At 40.4% G+C, this 17,588-nt stretch overlaps 1 protein-coding gene across 3 annotated transcripts in view; it reads left to right on the plus strand.

Annotated features, from left to right (window-relative positions):
• Positions 1-17,588, plus strand: part of CHD7 (chromodomain helicase DNA binding protein 7) — a 188,493-nt gene that overhangs the window by 61,114 nt on the left and 109,791 nt on the right. For all 3 annotated transcript variants that reach the window (XM_089685314.1, XM_089685312.1, XM_089685313.1), the window contains exon 3: positions 13,639-14,039. In XM_089685314.1, coding sequence (XP_089541440.1) covers positions 13,639-14,039 — 401 coding nt within the window. The remainder of the gene's footprint in view (positions 1-13,638; positions 14,040-17,588) is intronic.

Raw genomic sequence — 17,588 nt, forward strand, 5'->3', positions numbered from 1 at the left:
CTACAGGACTTTAGAGATACTAAGTCGCAAAATAAATATATAAAGTTCACAATTTGTATGATTTGATTTAAAAAGTCATAATAAAATGTTACATTGTGTTCATTGTACATCCATTGCCAAAGTACAGTATTACACCCCAACCCAAAATATCCCTATATGTCATTGTAAATGTACAGATGGTTTCTTAATCCATACCTAAATACATATCTGGATATTAGGTTTCTTTGCATTTCTTGGGTCAACGTCAATTCTTCAGGAAGAGATTGGGGAATAGTTATCTGCAAAACCGCAAACAATCACCAAACCTGAAGATACAAAGTTAAAAGAAACAAGACGGGGTTCCCAGTGGTGGCACCATCACACTGCAGCGTATTAACCATGGAGGAGAGGCTCAAGCTCATCAAGTGGCAAAACTGGTCATGTCAAATACTCCCATATGTGAATGCCAGCTAAACAGATCTAACATAACCAACAGACCACCAGACCTAGAAATCCCAAAATTAGAGAGCTTGTAAAATGCGCTGCAACCCTACAGCAATCAATTGGAGTGCATCTAACAATTTGAAGTAGGCGGAGTAAATGGTTTTCTGATTTGTTACTTTGTGTTACAGTTTACGCTGCTTTAACCCCTTCCCACCTACCCTGGCGTCCCGTTAAAAGTTCTTAATGCTCAGGGCGACGGAAAGGATCGGCAGTCATGTGACCACTGTGATTGGCTGTCACTCTGGTCACATAATCAGAAGCTGGTCCTGCTGGCTGCAGATGTGTACTCAGGACTAAGAGTTGTTTTCTTCAGCTCGGTCTGTATGCTGGGAGCACGTGCTCAGCACATAAACATTGCCCAACCAGCTGCACATGTGTGGCATGTGGGTTTTAAAGGCCAGACTTTTGCTGCCACACATATGGGTTACTGGGGGTATAAAGAGGTTAAAGCACTTTGTTTACACTGTCCTAATATATATACTTGCTGTAAAATGATACATTGTCCTTATAGTTCTCTCTTAATAAAAGTGTCATGTATGTAAAATTAATAAAACTGAAACCTACATCTTCACATTATAGAAGGCGGCTTTAAATGCATGTTATAATTCTACATACATTCCATTGGAAAGAAATGTTCAGCTCTCTTGTAGGCCTTAATAATGTAATGAAAATGCTATAAAATATTACATTCATAGTTAATCCCTGACATTGTTACTAGTATGTATAAAAGCTTTTTGTTTTTTTTTTATCTTGTATCTCTAACATTTTGAAGTTGCAGTTGTAACCCCTGAGTTATTGACATAGCCTGCATCCTATCGGGCTCTAATGCATTGCAGACTCCTATGGGAGTGATAGTTCAGCTTCACTTTATAGCATGTTAATCTATTAAAGCTCCGGTCCTGCACGCTGAGTTATTTTCAATAAGCGTTTCCGACAGGTCTGATTATAAACTGTCGTGCTCTGTGCTCACCTTCTGTCTAGCAGCTAACTACAGAGAGATGCAGGGGGGCTTGTTCAAGGTGACCTTTCTTTTAAAGACCATTTAACGACGTTCCCAGTCTGGCCATTTGGTGATGGCACACTGCTTACGCTCTTGTCTGATATTGCAGCAACCCTAATGAGTATGTCAGTGGTTCTTTGCCAGTAAATGTTCACAAATCTCTATTGTGAAGGAACTGCTGTCAGTTTTTGTTTATGAATTTACCTCTCATGCTGCTGTACTTGAAACTCAGCAATATCATTAGGCCCTACCTTGGACAATATCACAGTTATAGCTCCCATACTGTATGCTTGCTGTATGTCAGGTGTTTAAAAGGATACTCATTTTTTTTTGGGGTGCAGTGTGTGCAAGTAGAAAAATTTAAATGTAAATAACTAAAAGAAAACTGTATTTTTTGGGAACGCATTTGTTAAAGTATAACTCCACTTTTTGGAAGCAGGAGATATATCATAAATACTACTGTCCCGCATAGTGGTTTGTTCTTGATTACACAGCCATTGCAAGCTCTTCTTCCATCCTGCCCCAGATGAAGAAAGTATGCAGGGAGCAGTTAAATATGAAGGAGAAGGGGAGCTGCATGTGGTATTCATACTGTGTGAGGCTGGACAGAGACTGCTTTTACTCAGAATAGCTCAGTGCTGCCCCATTTTTCTGTATATGGGTCTTTTTTTTTTTTTTTTTCTCCAGTGTGACAACACACAGCTTGGTAGTTGGAAGTAATGTAATTGTTTCATATGCTTCTTGTGACACTTGAGAGACTCAGTCATGTTCACTAGATGGCGATAATGAGCTCTTCAGCATCAGAAGTTCTTGTTGCTCATATTTTCCATCATGTTAGTAAATATGCAGCTGTGTGTGTTGTGTTTTTGTTTTTTTTTTTCTTTTTCTCTCAATGGAAACCTAATAAGGCCTCCTGTATACTGCTGCCTGAAAAAGGTCAGTTTTCAGGCATGCAAGTGGTTTTTATTTTATTTTTTTTACACTGATCTAAATGCAGCCCATTGTTCTCAATGTGGCTGTACACACAGACATGTAAACATGTGCTGTTAATTGATCAGTGAGAGAGTAAAAAATTGGTATGAGAAAAAAACCCTGATTTCAGTATATTTGCGTATATACTCACAAATGCCATGCTGCCTGCTTGTGTTGCGTACTTGCAAGTTATACAGTCCATACTCACATTTTTTTTTTATGCCAGGAATGTCTGATGCTCATACATGTCACATTATTCATGGTGAAAGATCTGCCTGTTCCATTGGGTTAGTAAGGCCACATTCAAAATCTTCACTCTCCTGGAACGCAACCAGAAACTCATGTTGCTGCACGCGTTCCTGGAAATGTGCAAAAACTGCACCATCAACCTTGCGGCGCTATGTATTTTTAATAGCACTCCAAACACAGGTAACGGTTGCGTGATAAAACATGCAAAAATTGCACTGAAACAAGCATCAGAGTCACTGGGAAAAAAAGGTGATGGAGCTACTTTGGCGCTTATGTCGTGTGTATTATCAGCCCACTAAAGTAAATGGGCTGCCCTATGCTGTTGCATAAGAAAAGCGCAAAGTGACGCAGCATGTCACGCCTATGTAAATGGTGCCTAAGTCTCTGTGCTACAGAGAGAATTGATCACCCATGTAGGCCTGGCTTTACCCAGCTTTCAGGCAATTGCAGCCTTTTTCAACCAATTTTACGATCACAAAAATCATAAAACACACAGAAAAGCAACCAGTAACCAAAGTTTTGTTTGTTCCAATGCATTGAAAAAGCAATTTTGGAAAAAAAAATATTGTTGATGGGTTTGCCTTGATCCTTGTGGTATTTTTTGTGACTGAAAGCTGATGGGATTAAAATTTCCCAAATTTTACAAGGTGTGTGGCCATCAATTACATGTAACCTGATTGCTACTCAGGTTTCTTGCTGTACTTGCAAATAACTTGTTATAATATTGCTAATAATTTTGTAGACTTTTTTTTTTCCCATGTTGACTGTGTGATTCTTTATACAAAGGAGATGAAGGTATAAACTAATGATGCATGAAAAATAAAGATATATTGTGGAAATTTAATGGACAAGCAGTTTTCAACATCTTGGGAGTTGTCACATCTTGCTTGCACTTCTTTGGTGGACGTGGGAGTGCAGACCTTTTTCTGTACCTTCTGGGTCATTTTATACCATCATTATCCTGCAAACATGTTCTGTAATGCCAGTTGTAACACAAACATGAAGATTTCCTTTTTCTTCATGAAGCCTGAGATGCTTTCAATTTTTTAGAGCGTTTTGATTCATTGGTTCATCAAATGAGCTGAGAGATGCCTGCCAAAATGCCTTGCCAGTTTTCCTGAGTGATCTTCATATTTGTCTTGTTAAACATGTAATGTTGTGGAGATAAATTTAGGTTTTCTTTCCCATTCACCAACTGATTCATAGATTTGTTTGGAGTCCTATATAGAGTCTATTGTACTGTGTTATCACGGAGCAGATTCATAGATGGAAAAAAAACAAAAGTATCTCCACAATGATGGCATTTAAAGAAGAATTTCATTCATGGCAGTTATATACTTGGTTATATTAGTCTGCCTTCCACCAATGTAAATATGTATATACCATACCTGGTCAATACCCGAGGAAGATACTCCACTAGCTTCCAGGTCCTGTGTTGAGTCTCTGGCCTGCTGCATTGTGATATCGGAGGGTCGGCCTGTCAGCACGGTCACCATTCAGAGAAAGCTTTTCCTTTTCTCAATGAATGCAAATGATTGGACGAAGTGGAGAGTGTAACATCACTGCTCCTCCTTGACCAATCAGAGAATGCTTTGCATTAATTCAGAAAATGCAAAACATTCTCTGGTGCCCAGCCAAGCTGCTGACCTCCTGTTCACAGTGCATCAGGCCGTCCACTCAACATGGGACTCGAAAACTAGTGGAGATTGCTGGAGTAGCAGTGTCTACATCAGTGATATTCAGCTTCCGAGGGCATTGGCCAGGCATTAGTATATACATAGTTACATTGGTCCAAGCTGGACCAGTGTAACTATGTAAAATATTTGGCTGTAGCAGGAGGCAGTTTGTTTACTGAAGGGCTGGAGAGGCATACAATAAGTCCTCATGCAGTCTGTATGTTTTTACAGTGGCTGTTTTTGGCTTTTGGCATTTTTTTTTCTACAGCCAGCAAACTCCCAAGCATGTTATCCTATGTGTCCATGCATACAGACTGTAATCCATTGTTTTTTTTTTGGCAGTAAAAATCTCCCACAACTAGTGGGTTTGTAGAGGCGTTTGTTAGCTGTAAAAATACTCTAACGCTGAAAAATGCAGTAAAATGCGTCAAACTGGCGTTTTTTGGACTTTTTGAGCAAAAAAAATTTGTTTTGGGTGGAAAAAAACACAAACCCGAAAACCGCTGACAAATGCATGTTTTTAACATAACTTTACACAGCTAACATTATCAGCGTTAATACGCCCAGTGTGCATGGAGCCTATTGAATGTCTGCAGGCAACAGTGAAGCGTGGTTGAGGTTCCTTGGAATTATGGGGTTGCATTTCTGCAAGTGGAGTTGAAGATTTGGTCAGGAGAAATGGTGTCCTTGATGCTGAGAGATAAAGGCAGATGCTTATCCATCATGCCATACCATCAGTGAGGTGTTCGATTGGCCCCAAATTCATTCTGCAGCTGGACAACCAGTCCCAAACATGCAGCCAATGTGACTAAACTATCTTCAGTGTAAAGAAGATAAAACAGTCCTCGAAGTGGTGGTTTGGCACCCACAGAGCCCTGATCTCAACATCGTGCAGTCTGTCTGGGATTACACAGAGATGGAAGGATTTGAGGCAGCCTACATCCACAGAAGATCTGTGGTTAGTTCTCCAAGATGTTTGGAACAACCTACCTGCCGAGTTCCTTCAAAAACTGTTTGCAAGTCTTGCTAGAAGAATGGATGTGGCTTTGAAGGCAATGGGTGGTCACACAAAGTATTGATATGATTTGGATTGCTCTTCTGTTCATTTACTTTCCATTTTGGTAATAAAAAATAACTTAACACTTCTATTTCTGAAAGTATTCCTAATTTTACAGCATTTTTTCACACCTGCCTAAAACCTTTGCACAGTACTGATGTGAAACTAAGGAGTTACAAAGCACAATGACTATGCAGAAAGTGCAGTAATCCAAGGCAGATTGTTTCTTTTTCATCATTCTAGAACAGTCAGGCCATTGAAAGATGGTTGGTAAGTATGGTTTTCCGAAATGCTCAGGTTGTTGAATAAGACCACAGGCGTATTATTTAGCAAAATGTGGCCTTAAAATACAGCTTTGTAAGTAGATAGGACGGAAAGCTCCTCTGTGTCTGATCTTATTTTCAGATATTAGATATTTAGAGTGTACTCCAGTTGCCTTCTCTTCTCTCCCCACGAGCTGGCTTGTGAACTGAAATATTAATGATGCACTTGCAGGGATACCTCACTGAAAGTGCTAGTGCTTCAAATAATCCACTGTAGGCTTCCACTGGAAAGATTTAACCAGCAGCAAACACAGGTGTGATGTGAGGAAATGGTCAATAAGTAGAAGCTTTCTTCTCAGAGAATGTGCCTCTAGCTGTCATGGCATTACCCGTTCAAAATCTAGATAGGTGAGGAAGGGTTAAGTAGGGTTACTTGGGCATAAGCCGGATTGAAAACACTCTGCCCTTTCCCTAGTTTTACCTTTGTATCTCTCATTGGATTAAATCCTCATCCTGCTATCTTTACATAATAGGTCCAGTTTGCTACATCCTGGAAGCATGCGCTGTGTAATTTGCAGGGTTCTAGTACACTGTTAAAGCCTATTGTGGTTTTGGTCTTGATCTACGGGAAACTGCTTGAATTTATTTCAAAGCAAAATAAGCAGAGTGATTTTTTCAACATAAAGTTTATAAACTCGCAGGTCATCTTGATCATGTACTACAGCAAAAAATGTATTCACTATCATATGCAAGTTTTGTGCACAGCTAGAAATTTAACATCCGATTTTGTACAGTGGCATTATGGGTGTGATGTCATTTTTAGAGAGAATGGTAGACTGGGAAGATCAGAGGTGTTTGAATGCTCTGAATGAGGTGTATATAATAGCATACATCTGTATTCTGAAATGTAGACCTGACTCGATGATATTGTGGCCCTTTTAAACATCTCCATGTTTTTGGTGCGTTACGGGTACAGTGCTGTTCAAAAAGTCCTGAATCTAGGAGCCAGCTAAACTTAAAGTTAGGAGCCATTTTTTTTTTCATGATGTGGGTTGTTGGCACCTGGGGCAAGGCAACTTTTGGGTGACCAGCTTCACGCGATACGATTTGCTATGCGACACGGCAAGACCGCACCACATTTTAGGTGCCATTGACAATAATGGCACCTGAACCTGCGTTTTGCAATCAGTGATTTTGCCATGATCCCAAAATGCCCAGGAGTAAATGGATCACAGTGGTGTGCACACATGCAATTCTGGATGCGGTTTCAAACTCAGATGAGTGATGCATGACAGGCTGGATATTGTGTTCCTATTGAGATTTCACACAGATGTGATCTACATGCATTTGAGTGCCATTACAAAAAGGGTCCTGTGCGAATTTGTGGTGGTGCGTTCCAGACTCGCAAATGATAGGGTAGCATGCGGAGATAAGTGTTCACATAGGATTGCTATTGAAAGGAGTTTTTTTGCATTGAAGTCAATGGGAGGTGTTTTTTGAATTGAAGTTAATGGGAGGCAGTGTTTGAACCCAGGCGCCAGGACGCAATTACTAGTCGCCATGGCGATATGGCCCCTGGCATTTGTCGAATCCTGATGTAGCGCATTTTAACTAAAATGTGTGTGTTAATAAGCTTTACTCAGCCTGCCATAATACAAATGGGGGAACTGTCATTGCAATCCTTTTTTTTTTTTTTTTTTTTCCACTGCATGTGAAAAAATCAGCTTAATGAAGGCCATTTTTATCAGTATGTACCACTATATTAATACAGCAGCAACCTTTATTTTTTTGTAACAGGAAGATGAGATGGGTACTTCTTTGTAACTGAATGTATGCTTTGGTAAAGGCACTCGGTAGTGAAAAAGAAAATGTAAAGTAAAATGTAAATTCTTCCCACGTCTCTGAGTAAAACTTTGTTACAAGTCGCCACTTCAGGAGTGTGGCTCTCCTGGTCCCTCACAGTGCTTAGTGGTTCTCCCCTCTGTTGCATCACTACAGGACAGAGTAGGGTCATAGGGGGTTTGTGGGAGAAACAAGCTGAATTCAGCGGGGGTTAAGGAGATCGACACTCCTGGAAGTGTGAGTTTCTGAAGAAGTGGCGGCTTCTGCATGTCTGTTCATCAGTGGTACAGGCCGCAGGAGAGCATTTCCTAACTTAAGGTACAGGGATATGGTTAATTCACATTTTAAGTGACAGTCATTTTATTATCTAGCCCTATTGACAAAGATTTCTGATGCACAGGTCAGAATGACCAAGTTGGCAACAGAGTGCTTATATTTCTGACACCACCTCTTTAATGAAATCCTGTCACAAACCTTTTCTGATTTAGGCTGAGCATGTGGTGAAAACCATTTATAAACAGGTTACTTCTAGTGAAAGCTGCTTATCGAGATGATCAGCTGTTGCAAAGATTGCATAGCACAAATTGTGACTATTTATGTATAAATCAAGATTGACCGTGCCACCTTTTGAATCTTACATGCTGGGCTTTTAGTGTGATAAACAATCCCATGGACAAGGTGGGAGGGGACAAGGTCAGCTTTTCCCTTTAATTCCAATTGTGACTTTTTGCTGTAAATCTTCACAATGAACACGGGTCTAAAAATTTGGTTTTAACCCTTTCTCTCATGCAGCCCATTTTCTGAACAAGTGGAAATCCTAAACAGGAAAAATCTATTAGATTCTTTCATCCATGTCAGGAGTCTCCAAACTTTCCAAACAAAGGCCAGTTTACTATCCTTCAGACTTTAGGAGGGCTGGATTGAAGTCAGTGAGAGTAGATCATGTCCTGGCATCAGTGGGGGTAAACCATGCCCCATCTTTGGGGTCATTGTGAGGAATAGTGCCCTATTGGTGTCAAAGGAAAGAGTTGTGCCCCATTGTTGGTGTCATTGCTCCCAATGACACCAACAATGGGTCAGAATTCCTTCCTTTGAAACCAATGATGGGGCCCTATCATTTCTGCTCTTATTTAGTGTCAGTAGGAGGAATAGTACCCCATTGTTGGGGTCAGTGATGGGGAATTATGTCCTTTTGGCTAGTGTCAGTGGATGGAATAGTGCCCCTAGGCAAGCAAAGGGCTGCAGTTTGGAGACCACTGATCCCCTGTTGGCTATAGTATTCTGGTAGTTTTGACTGTCTGAATACACAAACAGTGACTGCATCTAATTGGATTTTCCACCCAGCTCTGTGGATAAAACTCAAATGAACAATTGACTTTTGTCAAGCCAGGTACCACTGACAGGGTACCTCACATCTCTAATTTTGTCTGAACTGGAATCACTGGACGTTCGAGCCATGCATGGCTGGCTTAAGTATATGTAACAATATTTTAAGGAACACGTAACTGGATTAAATGGTGTTGATCTGTATGGAGTTGGGATTTTTTTTACTACCCCACTAATCGCTATTTGCATTGCAGCGAACTGTAAAGACATAAAGAAAAAACCCAGTCATTTCTTTGAAGAGATGCTTTTTGGGGGGAAATATAAAAAAAAAAAAGCCCCCATTACTTCTCAGCCTAGCAGTCAGTGGTGGGCACAGACACAGCATGCCTCCCGCTGAACCCAGCCATCCTAAAGCAGGACAGGCACAGATATCAAATCAAATTATTCTGCGCATGTGGTTTAGATTTGTATAATTCGCATATTGGCAGCTCCTCCCAGCTTCTTCATTACACTAAAACTGCAAGGCTGGCCATACTTTATATAATTTTTTGTACAACTTTTCCTTTAGATTTACCAAAACCATATAATATGAGGTCAAATCTAAACAGTTTAAAATTGTATGCAATCATGCAGGTCCTTGCACTACATAATTGAAGGTAAATCTAAAAGAAATTGAAAGAGAAGATTGTATAATGTATGAGCAGCTTAATGGAGTTCTATGGAAATAACGCTGCTTTTAGAAGCCATAGAAAAGTTAGAGCAGAGCTGTACTGGGCTTTACACTGACCTCACATAGAGGGAACGCCTAAAGACGTCTTCATCTGGGGCAGGCGTTTTCAGAGTAGCAGGCAGCAGACTACAAGGAGGAAAGCTAGAAAATGATTTCCTGATGAAACAGCTGTTCAAACCTGAATGGAAAGGAAGCGATTCTCACTCCTGGGCCCCCTCATAGAGAAACAAAAATAGCAGCTCTAGTGAGGAGATACATTGTGTACATCTTGAATTGTTCCAGGACTTCAGTTCTTGGTTAAGAAACGGTACATAGAAATTATTCAGCTATTTAATTGTCCAGGATTGTACCCAAAAGGAGATGATATACTTTGTAAAATCTTAATAAACAGTATTCTACAGAAGTCATGAAGGTAACCTGCATTGCTAAAGGTTATCCTGACTTTCTGTGAAAGCATGCTAAGCCTGTTTTGATCCCTTTCTGTTTGTCTAATGTAAATATTGAGATGAAAGTATAAAAGTATTTACATGGCAGTCTTTATTTAGTATTTGTAAATGTGTCACTAAAGCTTCCGGAAAAGCCATCGGGTGCCACAGTTTTTTTTTCTCATAATATCCCATTCATCGTCATAAAGAGCCCTCTTATATGATATGATAACCAGGTAGTTGACTGGATTGATAATGTATTTCCAGCAAGCACAGGGCTTGTGTTTCAGTGTTATAAAGTGGAACTTCACCCATAACAAAAATGTTCTTTATCAAGTAACATACATTCCTCATTATTGATTATGCAACCAAAATTAGTGTGTGCTGTAAATTGCCTCCAGCATTGCTCCTGTTTCTTCTTGCTGGAGGCTACCATTTTGCTGAAGCCCAGAGCCAATGAGCAGCAGTAAATCTTTAGGCTGTCAGCAGGTCAGCCTCTACATTTGCGGCACAGTTCCTAAAAATAGAGAGCAACTGAGCTTGTGCAGAGCACATAGGCACTTATTTTTACATTGCTATTCCTGCAAAAGGTTCCAGCATTAATGCTGAGTTCCACCCAAAAGTGGAAGCTTCGCTTATCTGCCCTACCTCACATACATTATTACACATACTAGGGCCAATTTAGACAGGATCCAAATAACTTACGAGCATGTCTTTTGAAGTATGGAAGGAAGCTGGAGTACCTGGAGGAAACCTGCACAGGGGGAACATATGCAAACTCTAGGTAGTGTGGGAACTCGCTTCAAAGGGTAGAGCTTTTTAAACGCACACAGCAACTCGCTTTCTTTTTTAAGGCCTTTTTAGCCCACTTTTTATTTAAAGAAAAAGATCCATAAAGCTTCCACGCAGGGGTATCCACCATCACACACACGAACAATATTCAGGCTCCTGGCTTGTACACAGTTGTATGTCTGTCTCCTGCAGACACTTTCCAAAATGGCGTTTTGCACACAGCTACTCTGACTTCCACCTCTCCTTGGTGAAGCCCTCCTGTCTGCCAGGGTGGAGCCCTCCTGACTCCTGTGTGCCAGGGTGGAGCCCAGAATCATGGTTAGGCCTCTATGAAAAGGCCTGCACACACCTGTGCAATCGGTGTCCTGGCCATTCCCAAAACCTGGTCCCAGGATTGGAGATTTCATCCCTCCCAAATAGCTTTGAAATCTCCAGGCTCCAGGTCCCAAAATGGACTTTACAAACAAATGAGGAAAGTGAAAAGCCACTTTCCTCTGTATCAAACACTTACCCTGGAGCCCCTCAACCTGCCTTGTTGAGAATCCTGGGTGAAATAACCTTTCAACATCATGATAGATCGCCACACTGTCACAGTAGGTAGTGCCGTGGTTGGGATTTGAACCCACCACCTTAGTGCTGCCAGGCAGTACTAATCACTTAGTCACTGTTCTGCATCTGCTTTTCTTGTTTCACAAGGATAAGCACCATCTTGGCTTCAGGCTTTAGCATAGCTGATTAACTCTTCTGATCCAGTAATGTTTCTGTACAGATTCCTATACAGATTTAATATGCAAAAAGGTCTTTCTGGCATCCATTCAAGTTCTGACTAAATCCTAAGCCCTGATGAACAGTGGCCCCTGAAACGCGGTTGATTTTTTTGCGTGAACCATTAAATTGATTTGTCTCTTGCCTTTTTGTCTTGGATCACCTTCTGTTGTTGCTGGCGTTTCTGTTAGTGATTGCTACTACCTGCTGGAGCTGTTGCACCCAACTCGAGCATTTTGTGCACATAATAAACACTCTTTGTATGGACAGTAAAAGAACCATTGCAAGAAATTCCCTGCATGCTGTAAATTCTCTGAACTTTACATTGCGCCCCCACACTTGGACTGTGTGAATTTTTTTTGCAAGTGATGTTTAAATCTGTTCCAACTCAAATGAAGCATACTGCTTAGGCAGTTGACAAGTCTATATATTGTGTAGGGAAGTTTTTTTTTTTTTTTTTTTTTTCTTCCGTGTGACCATGGCCGACCATCTGTTCTCTGATAAATGTTTACAGAAACAGCTTTTCCTATAAGATATGAGGCGTTACTGGTCTACCAAACATTGCTGACTTTAAGTTAGCAAACACTTGTCTTCTCATCAGAATTATTTGTAAATGACTGAACAGTGCTAGTTGGTTGGTGTGCGCTCACTGTATTTAGAATTGAAAACTTATTGTCATTTTGTGCACACTACAGTAAATATCTCTTGATAGAGGGGAGCTTGCCAGTCTTTGGTGTATGGACCATATTGTACAGAATGTGGTGCATGTGTGTTTGTTTTGGTATTGCATGTATGTATGTGTATACTATCTATTTGTTTTACAAATAAACATTTAATAAATGACAAGTGATTCTCAGAGCATTAAGGTTGATGTCAGACCGGTGACTGCTGCTATAAATCCTTCTATTGGTCAGTAGTAATTGCCAGTAGGATTTCTAATAGGCTCACAGTTTTTGTTCTTGTAGAATTACTTCCTCTGTAACAGTGAGATGTCACTCAATCGTTGTTGATTTGAAATTCAGCAATGTTCGTGCCAACAACAGAATAACATCTTGCTGCAACTGGCTACAAAGGGATGGGGTTTGAGGACAGACTGGGCAGCTTCTGTATTGGTCCTGCCATTGGTGTAATGGGTCCAGTATTGTGTAACTTGTCAAATTTGCTTCTATGGCTCGTTTATAGAAAAGATTTAAGAAGCCTCAGATAAAACGGGTCTATCCAGTATGGCTTTAAAAATAATGTACAGTCTCTTAGATGTATAAAATAGTGCCTTGAAGGAGTTGAGATGTGCACTGAAAATTATAATTTTGCTGTTCACACTGGTTCAGTTTGTTAATCACTTGCTGGAATTCTTGACTTACCAGGTTACACCACAGTGTAGTAAAGTATCTAAACAAAGGAATAAGAATTGAATATATTGCAGCTTACCAGTCCTTATATGTGGTGGATGCATTGTTTGGTTTTTTCCAGATTTTTTTCCCCTTTTAAATTTCACTTTGTAGGTTTTTTTTTTTTGTTTCTTTCCTGTTGAAGAGCAGCATTGTCACCCTATGACAGGTAAACCTCCCCTCTTCTCCTCGTCATAACATAGGGGGTAGGTATTCTATAGTGTAGAGGTGATCTGGGAGGGGCTGATGGCACTGCTTGAGATTTGCAGAGCAAGTTAAAATCTCACTGGATTTCTGTCAGGATCAACATTTTCTTTTCTTTTCTTTTTTTTATTTGGACAGATAAATCAAGACACTTTATAATATATCTGACCTAACCAAAAGCTAGCAAATAAGAGAATGTGATTTACGGTTTACGTACACTTTACACTTAGCCAAAATGCTGCCGTTTTAAGAAGACAGAATGTTTGGCTAAATTAATCTTGACACTGGAAAAACAAACTTCATAAGTTTAATTGTCTATGGGTCAACAGCTAGCCCAAAGATATAGCATTTGTTACAATGGCAAATATTAACTTCAACAGTTTTTTGCATATGTATATATCTTTTTATAAAGGAATAATGCAGTGGTTTTCTCATCCCTTCATCAAATGCAATTTTTATATTCCAGCATTCCCCATCGGAACCTTTTCTTGATAAACCTGTGCCGGATATGACTCGACTTGGTGGTCCCAATGCCCCTTTATTGAACACTGAAGATTTTTTGCCATCAATGCAGTCTCCACCACCACAAAAGAAGAGGAAGAAAAAAAACAACCACATTACTGCGGATAATGCTAACTTTGGTCAGGAAGGTTTTCCCGGTGAAAATCCAGATCTTTCCATGGAGGGAGCACCAGATGGAAAGAAGAAGAAAAAGCCTAAGGTTAAAAAAGAGCCCAAGGAGCCAAAAGAGCCGAAAGCAAAGAAAGAGCCCAAGGAACCTAAGGCTCCAAAACAGCCTAAAACTCCCAAAGAGCCAAAAGAGAAAAAGGTGAAAACTCCCAAACCCAAGACCAGCAAAAAGACAAGGTAAGCATATGTTAGTTTGTTTGAAATAAAAGCAACTTTGGATCAACAATGCTTTACTGTGCGGAGTTCGCCACAAATATTGGCTGGGTAATTGTTCAAAATGCAAACAGCTAAGGAGTGCATTAGGTCTTTTGCTTTTTTTTTTTTATGCTATGTGACTTGTAGGAGCTATGATTCCTAAAGTGCTGCATATAATATTGTTGATGTCTGACTTGCTCTTTGGGAATATTCCACAACATCAGGGAGTTTGTGCTGTCCTGGTGCAAAGTAAAAAAATGCATGTAAAATATAAATATCTTACATTGGAATGTTTTACTCTGATTTCATGTATCCACAGCAAGTCCAGTTTTAGAGTTTTCCTTTTGTCATTATTACCATACCAGTAACTATTGTTACCTGTTCCAACTATTGGTACATGGGGGATCAGAGTTTATAAATACTGGTTGATGTGTCTAAAGCCTAACTCCAGCTTTTTTCACTTTTATAATAGTCCATTTGGACCAAGCTATTACCTTCACTAACTGATGTGCCCTTTAAGTGCTGTATAAACTGTATTTAGCATCAGCGATATACAGTATACACAGCTACGTTCCAGTAGGCGGACAAGGACGTTCCATCCCGCTCATGGAACAAAATAGAGTTGGACTGAATACTTCTCAGCTATTCACAGGAAACTTTGTATTTTCTGAATAGATGACAGCATCTCCACCTCAGCCTCAACCTATCAGAGGTAGCCTTGTAATCATTCATAAAGTACAATGTTTCCTGTGAATGACTGAGCAGCGCTCCAGCAGACTTGATTTTAATCTGGGAGCGGGATAAGAAGTCCCCTTTATGCTGCCAGGATGCTGTATACTATATGCAGCTCAGGCTGTATACTATCTTTACAGCTCTCCCAGTGGGCACATCTGTTAGTGCATGGTCCAAACAACTTATTTAAAATGAAATAAATCCTTGAGATAGTCTTTAAAGGTAACATGCAGCTATTTTTTTTTTCTTCTAATATTGGGTTGAGAAGGAGACCGTCTGTCAAGTTGCTTCTATTGGTTTGTCACCCCCTTTGGTAGGTTTATTCTCACTTTCTGGAATAGTGATCACTGTCAGACTGTAGGACAATATTTTAAATTGTTACCGTTGTCACCAGAATAAGAGTTGACGGGAAGATCTCCCAATGGGGACAGCTGTTTAGGTGCCAACTGTCAAAGGTGGATTTTCCCTCACTTTGAGGTGGTTCTCTCACTGTTTGTTTCTCGAATCTCCGGGACAGTAAGCAAGGCAAAATCTTTACAGTGGGAAGCCAGACCGCAGTAAATTCAATAGCAGAAGTTCTACACTTTTAAACTTTTCTCACTTTGTTCAAGTACCAGAAAGACATATTTGGCTTGCTTTAAACCAGCCTTCGAAGCACTATTTTCATCCAATGACCTAATTCCCCCCACTGATCCTAATGAAGCGGCAGAATTCCTCCCAATGAGACCGATAGGGCACAATTCCTCCCAATGAGACCAACGATGGCGCACAATTCCTCCCACTGACACCAGCAATGGTGTGATATTCCTCCCACTGAAACCATTTTTTTTTATTCCCCCCACTGATGTTGGGACCTTTTCTACTCTGTGGCCACAGTCTGGCCCATCCCTCCTCCCCCCCTTAAAAGCGAAGTATGGGAATTTTTTTTTTTTTTTTTATTCCAAATCATACTTGCCTACGTGGATGCAGCATCGGTACGATACTGCATCTGTCCATCACTGACTCCAAGTGTGAGAACTCAGTGATCACATGATCGCTGAGTTCTCACAGACCCTCTTAGCAGAGAGAGGTGACTGTCAGTCAACGCTTTCTGCTCTGCCCGACCCCCCCCCCCCCCCATTCTTAAATGGAGTGCTGGGCTGTGAAGGGGTAGGGAGCTGCTGGTTCAGGCTCTCAGAGGACTGCTGAGAGGCTGAGCCAGGTGTAGCTCCAGACTCTGGGGTGGATTTTAACTTTTAAGTCGGGATCTTTCCCCAGCATGGACCGGCTGAGTGATGTCGGCTGACAGCGGGTTTCTGTGCTTTAGCCCGCTGTTGGCTGAAAATGGGTCTCAGCAGTACAGAACTGACTGCCCCCCTATGATCCATCCCTCCTTTAAGTCTAAAGGACAGTATCTAGCGCTTTGTTTATAAAGTTTGGTGACCCCTGACCTAGTGCCTAGCTCCACTCAGTGGTTCAGTCTGCTGGCCCCTACCATTCTGTGTCCACCTAGTGACAACTGGCAGGTGGGGAGGGGACCATTAGAGAATTGAGCATTTAACGACTTCTTTGCAGGGGCCATTTTAGTGTAGAGATTTATTTAGCAGAGTTGGTTTAAGCTCCACTGTAATGAACTAGTTAAAAATGTCTTATGTTTTGAGGAAAATCTATGACATTTTCTGCTAATTTTTACAAACTTCACCTTGTGAGATGTCCTGAAATCCTTTGCACTTGAGCCTCCTGGACTTGATAATTGTAGACCCTTTTTATTTATACTTTCCTAGTGTTTGGGTTGAGAAATTTTTGCTGTTTGCAGGTCATGAAGTTAAAATGCATGTAAAATCATTTTCAATATGGCTGATATCTACCAAAGCTTGTATGTTGTCTGCCACTTATTCATCCTGTGACAGTCTGCTAGACGTAGCTCATTAGGTGTTCATATACATACAACTGGTTGTGTTTAGTGTATTGCTGGTTTGAGTTCATCGATCCTGGAAAACCTAATGCAGTGTGCAAAGTCCTGCTCAACTTTGTTATACACAAGTCCATGAAAGAGGACAGCACTGGACAGTTGGGATCTATGTTGTGATGGAGCAAGAACTCCTTGCTTGCCATTTATAGATGCTTGCAGTACACAGTAATATGTCAGCATGAAATAATATATAAACATATGCTCAGGTGTAAATAGCAATTGCCAGAGCGGCATTTGGAAATACAGTGTAAAAAAACGTCATTTTCTGTCTTCGGAATCAGAAATGTTTTACAACTGTTCGGAACAGTTTTCAAACATCTGAACCTGTTTTTCAAGCTGTGACCAGCATTGGGAAGTATATAATTTCCAGATGGAGGCACAGTCAGAAGTACCTAATCCAAATCGGCTCAGAAACACTGTTTTCATTAGGATTAAAATATACGTCAGATTACTGTTAGAATTTACAGCGCTTTCTGGGAATTTTACAGTTTTTTGAGTTTTATGGAAAAGCTGCTTCCTAAGAAATATCTGCATGACAATACTGTATTATGTGGCCTTTCATTTGTTACCACTTTTATTGCACATTGGTTTAGTACCCTCTGCAGATATTCATTATGTTTAAGTGCACAGCATGGATACTGTCATTCAGAGGGCTGCAACAATTGTCATGCAATGACTGCTGTCTAGGAAATTGTGACTACAAAAAAGGTCTTAACAGTACCTTTGCATAGAATTTGTCATCTCTTCATTATTGTGAAAAATGTAAGGGGAAGTTGATGAGGTTTGGTAAACAAATTTAAAATATAACCCATAATGCTGGAGTGGGGAGACTGCTGAAAAAGTAAAAA

The sequence above is a fragment of the Staurois parvus genome, unplaced genomic scaffold, assembly GCF_062004578.1.
Source record: "Staurois parvus isolate SC_StPar_1 unplaced genomic scaffold, SC_StPar_1.0 ptg000371l, whole genome shotgun sequence".
In the NCBI taxonomy this organism is placed as follows: Eukaryota; Metazoa; Chordata; class Amphibia; order Anura; family Ranidae; genus Staurois; species Staurois parvus.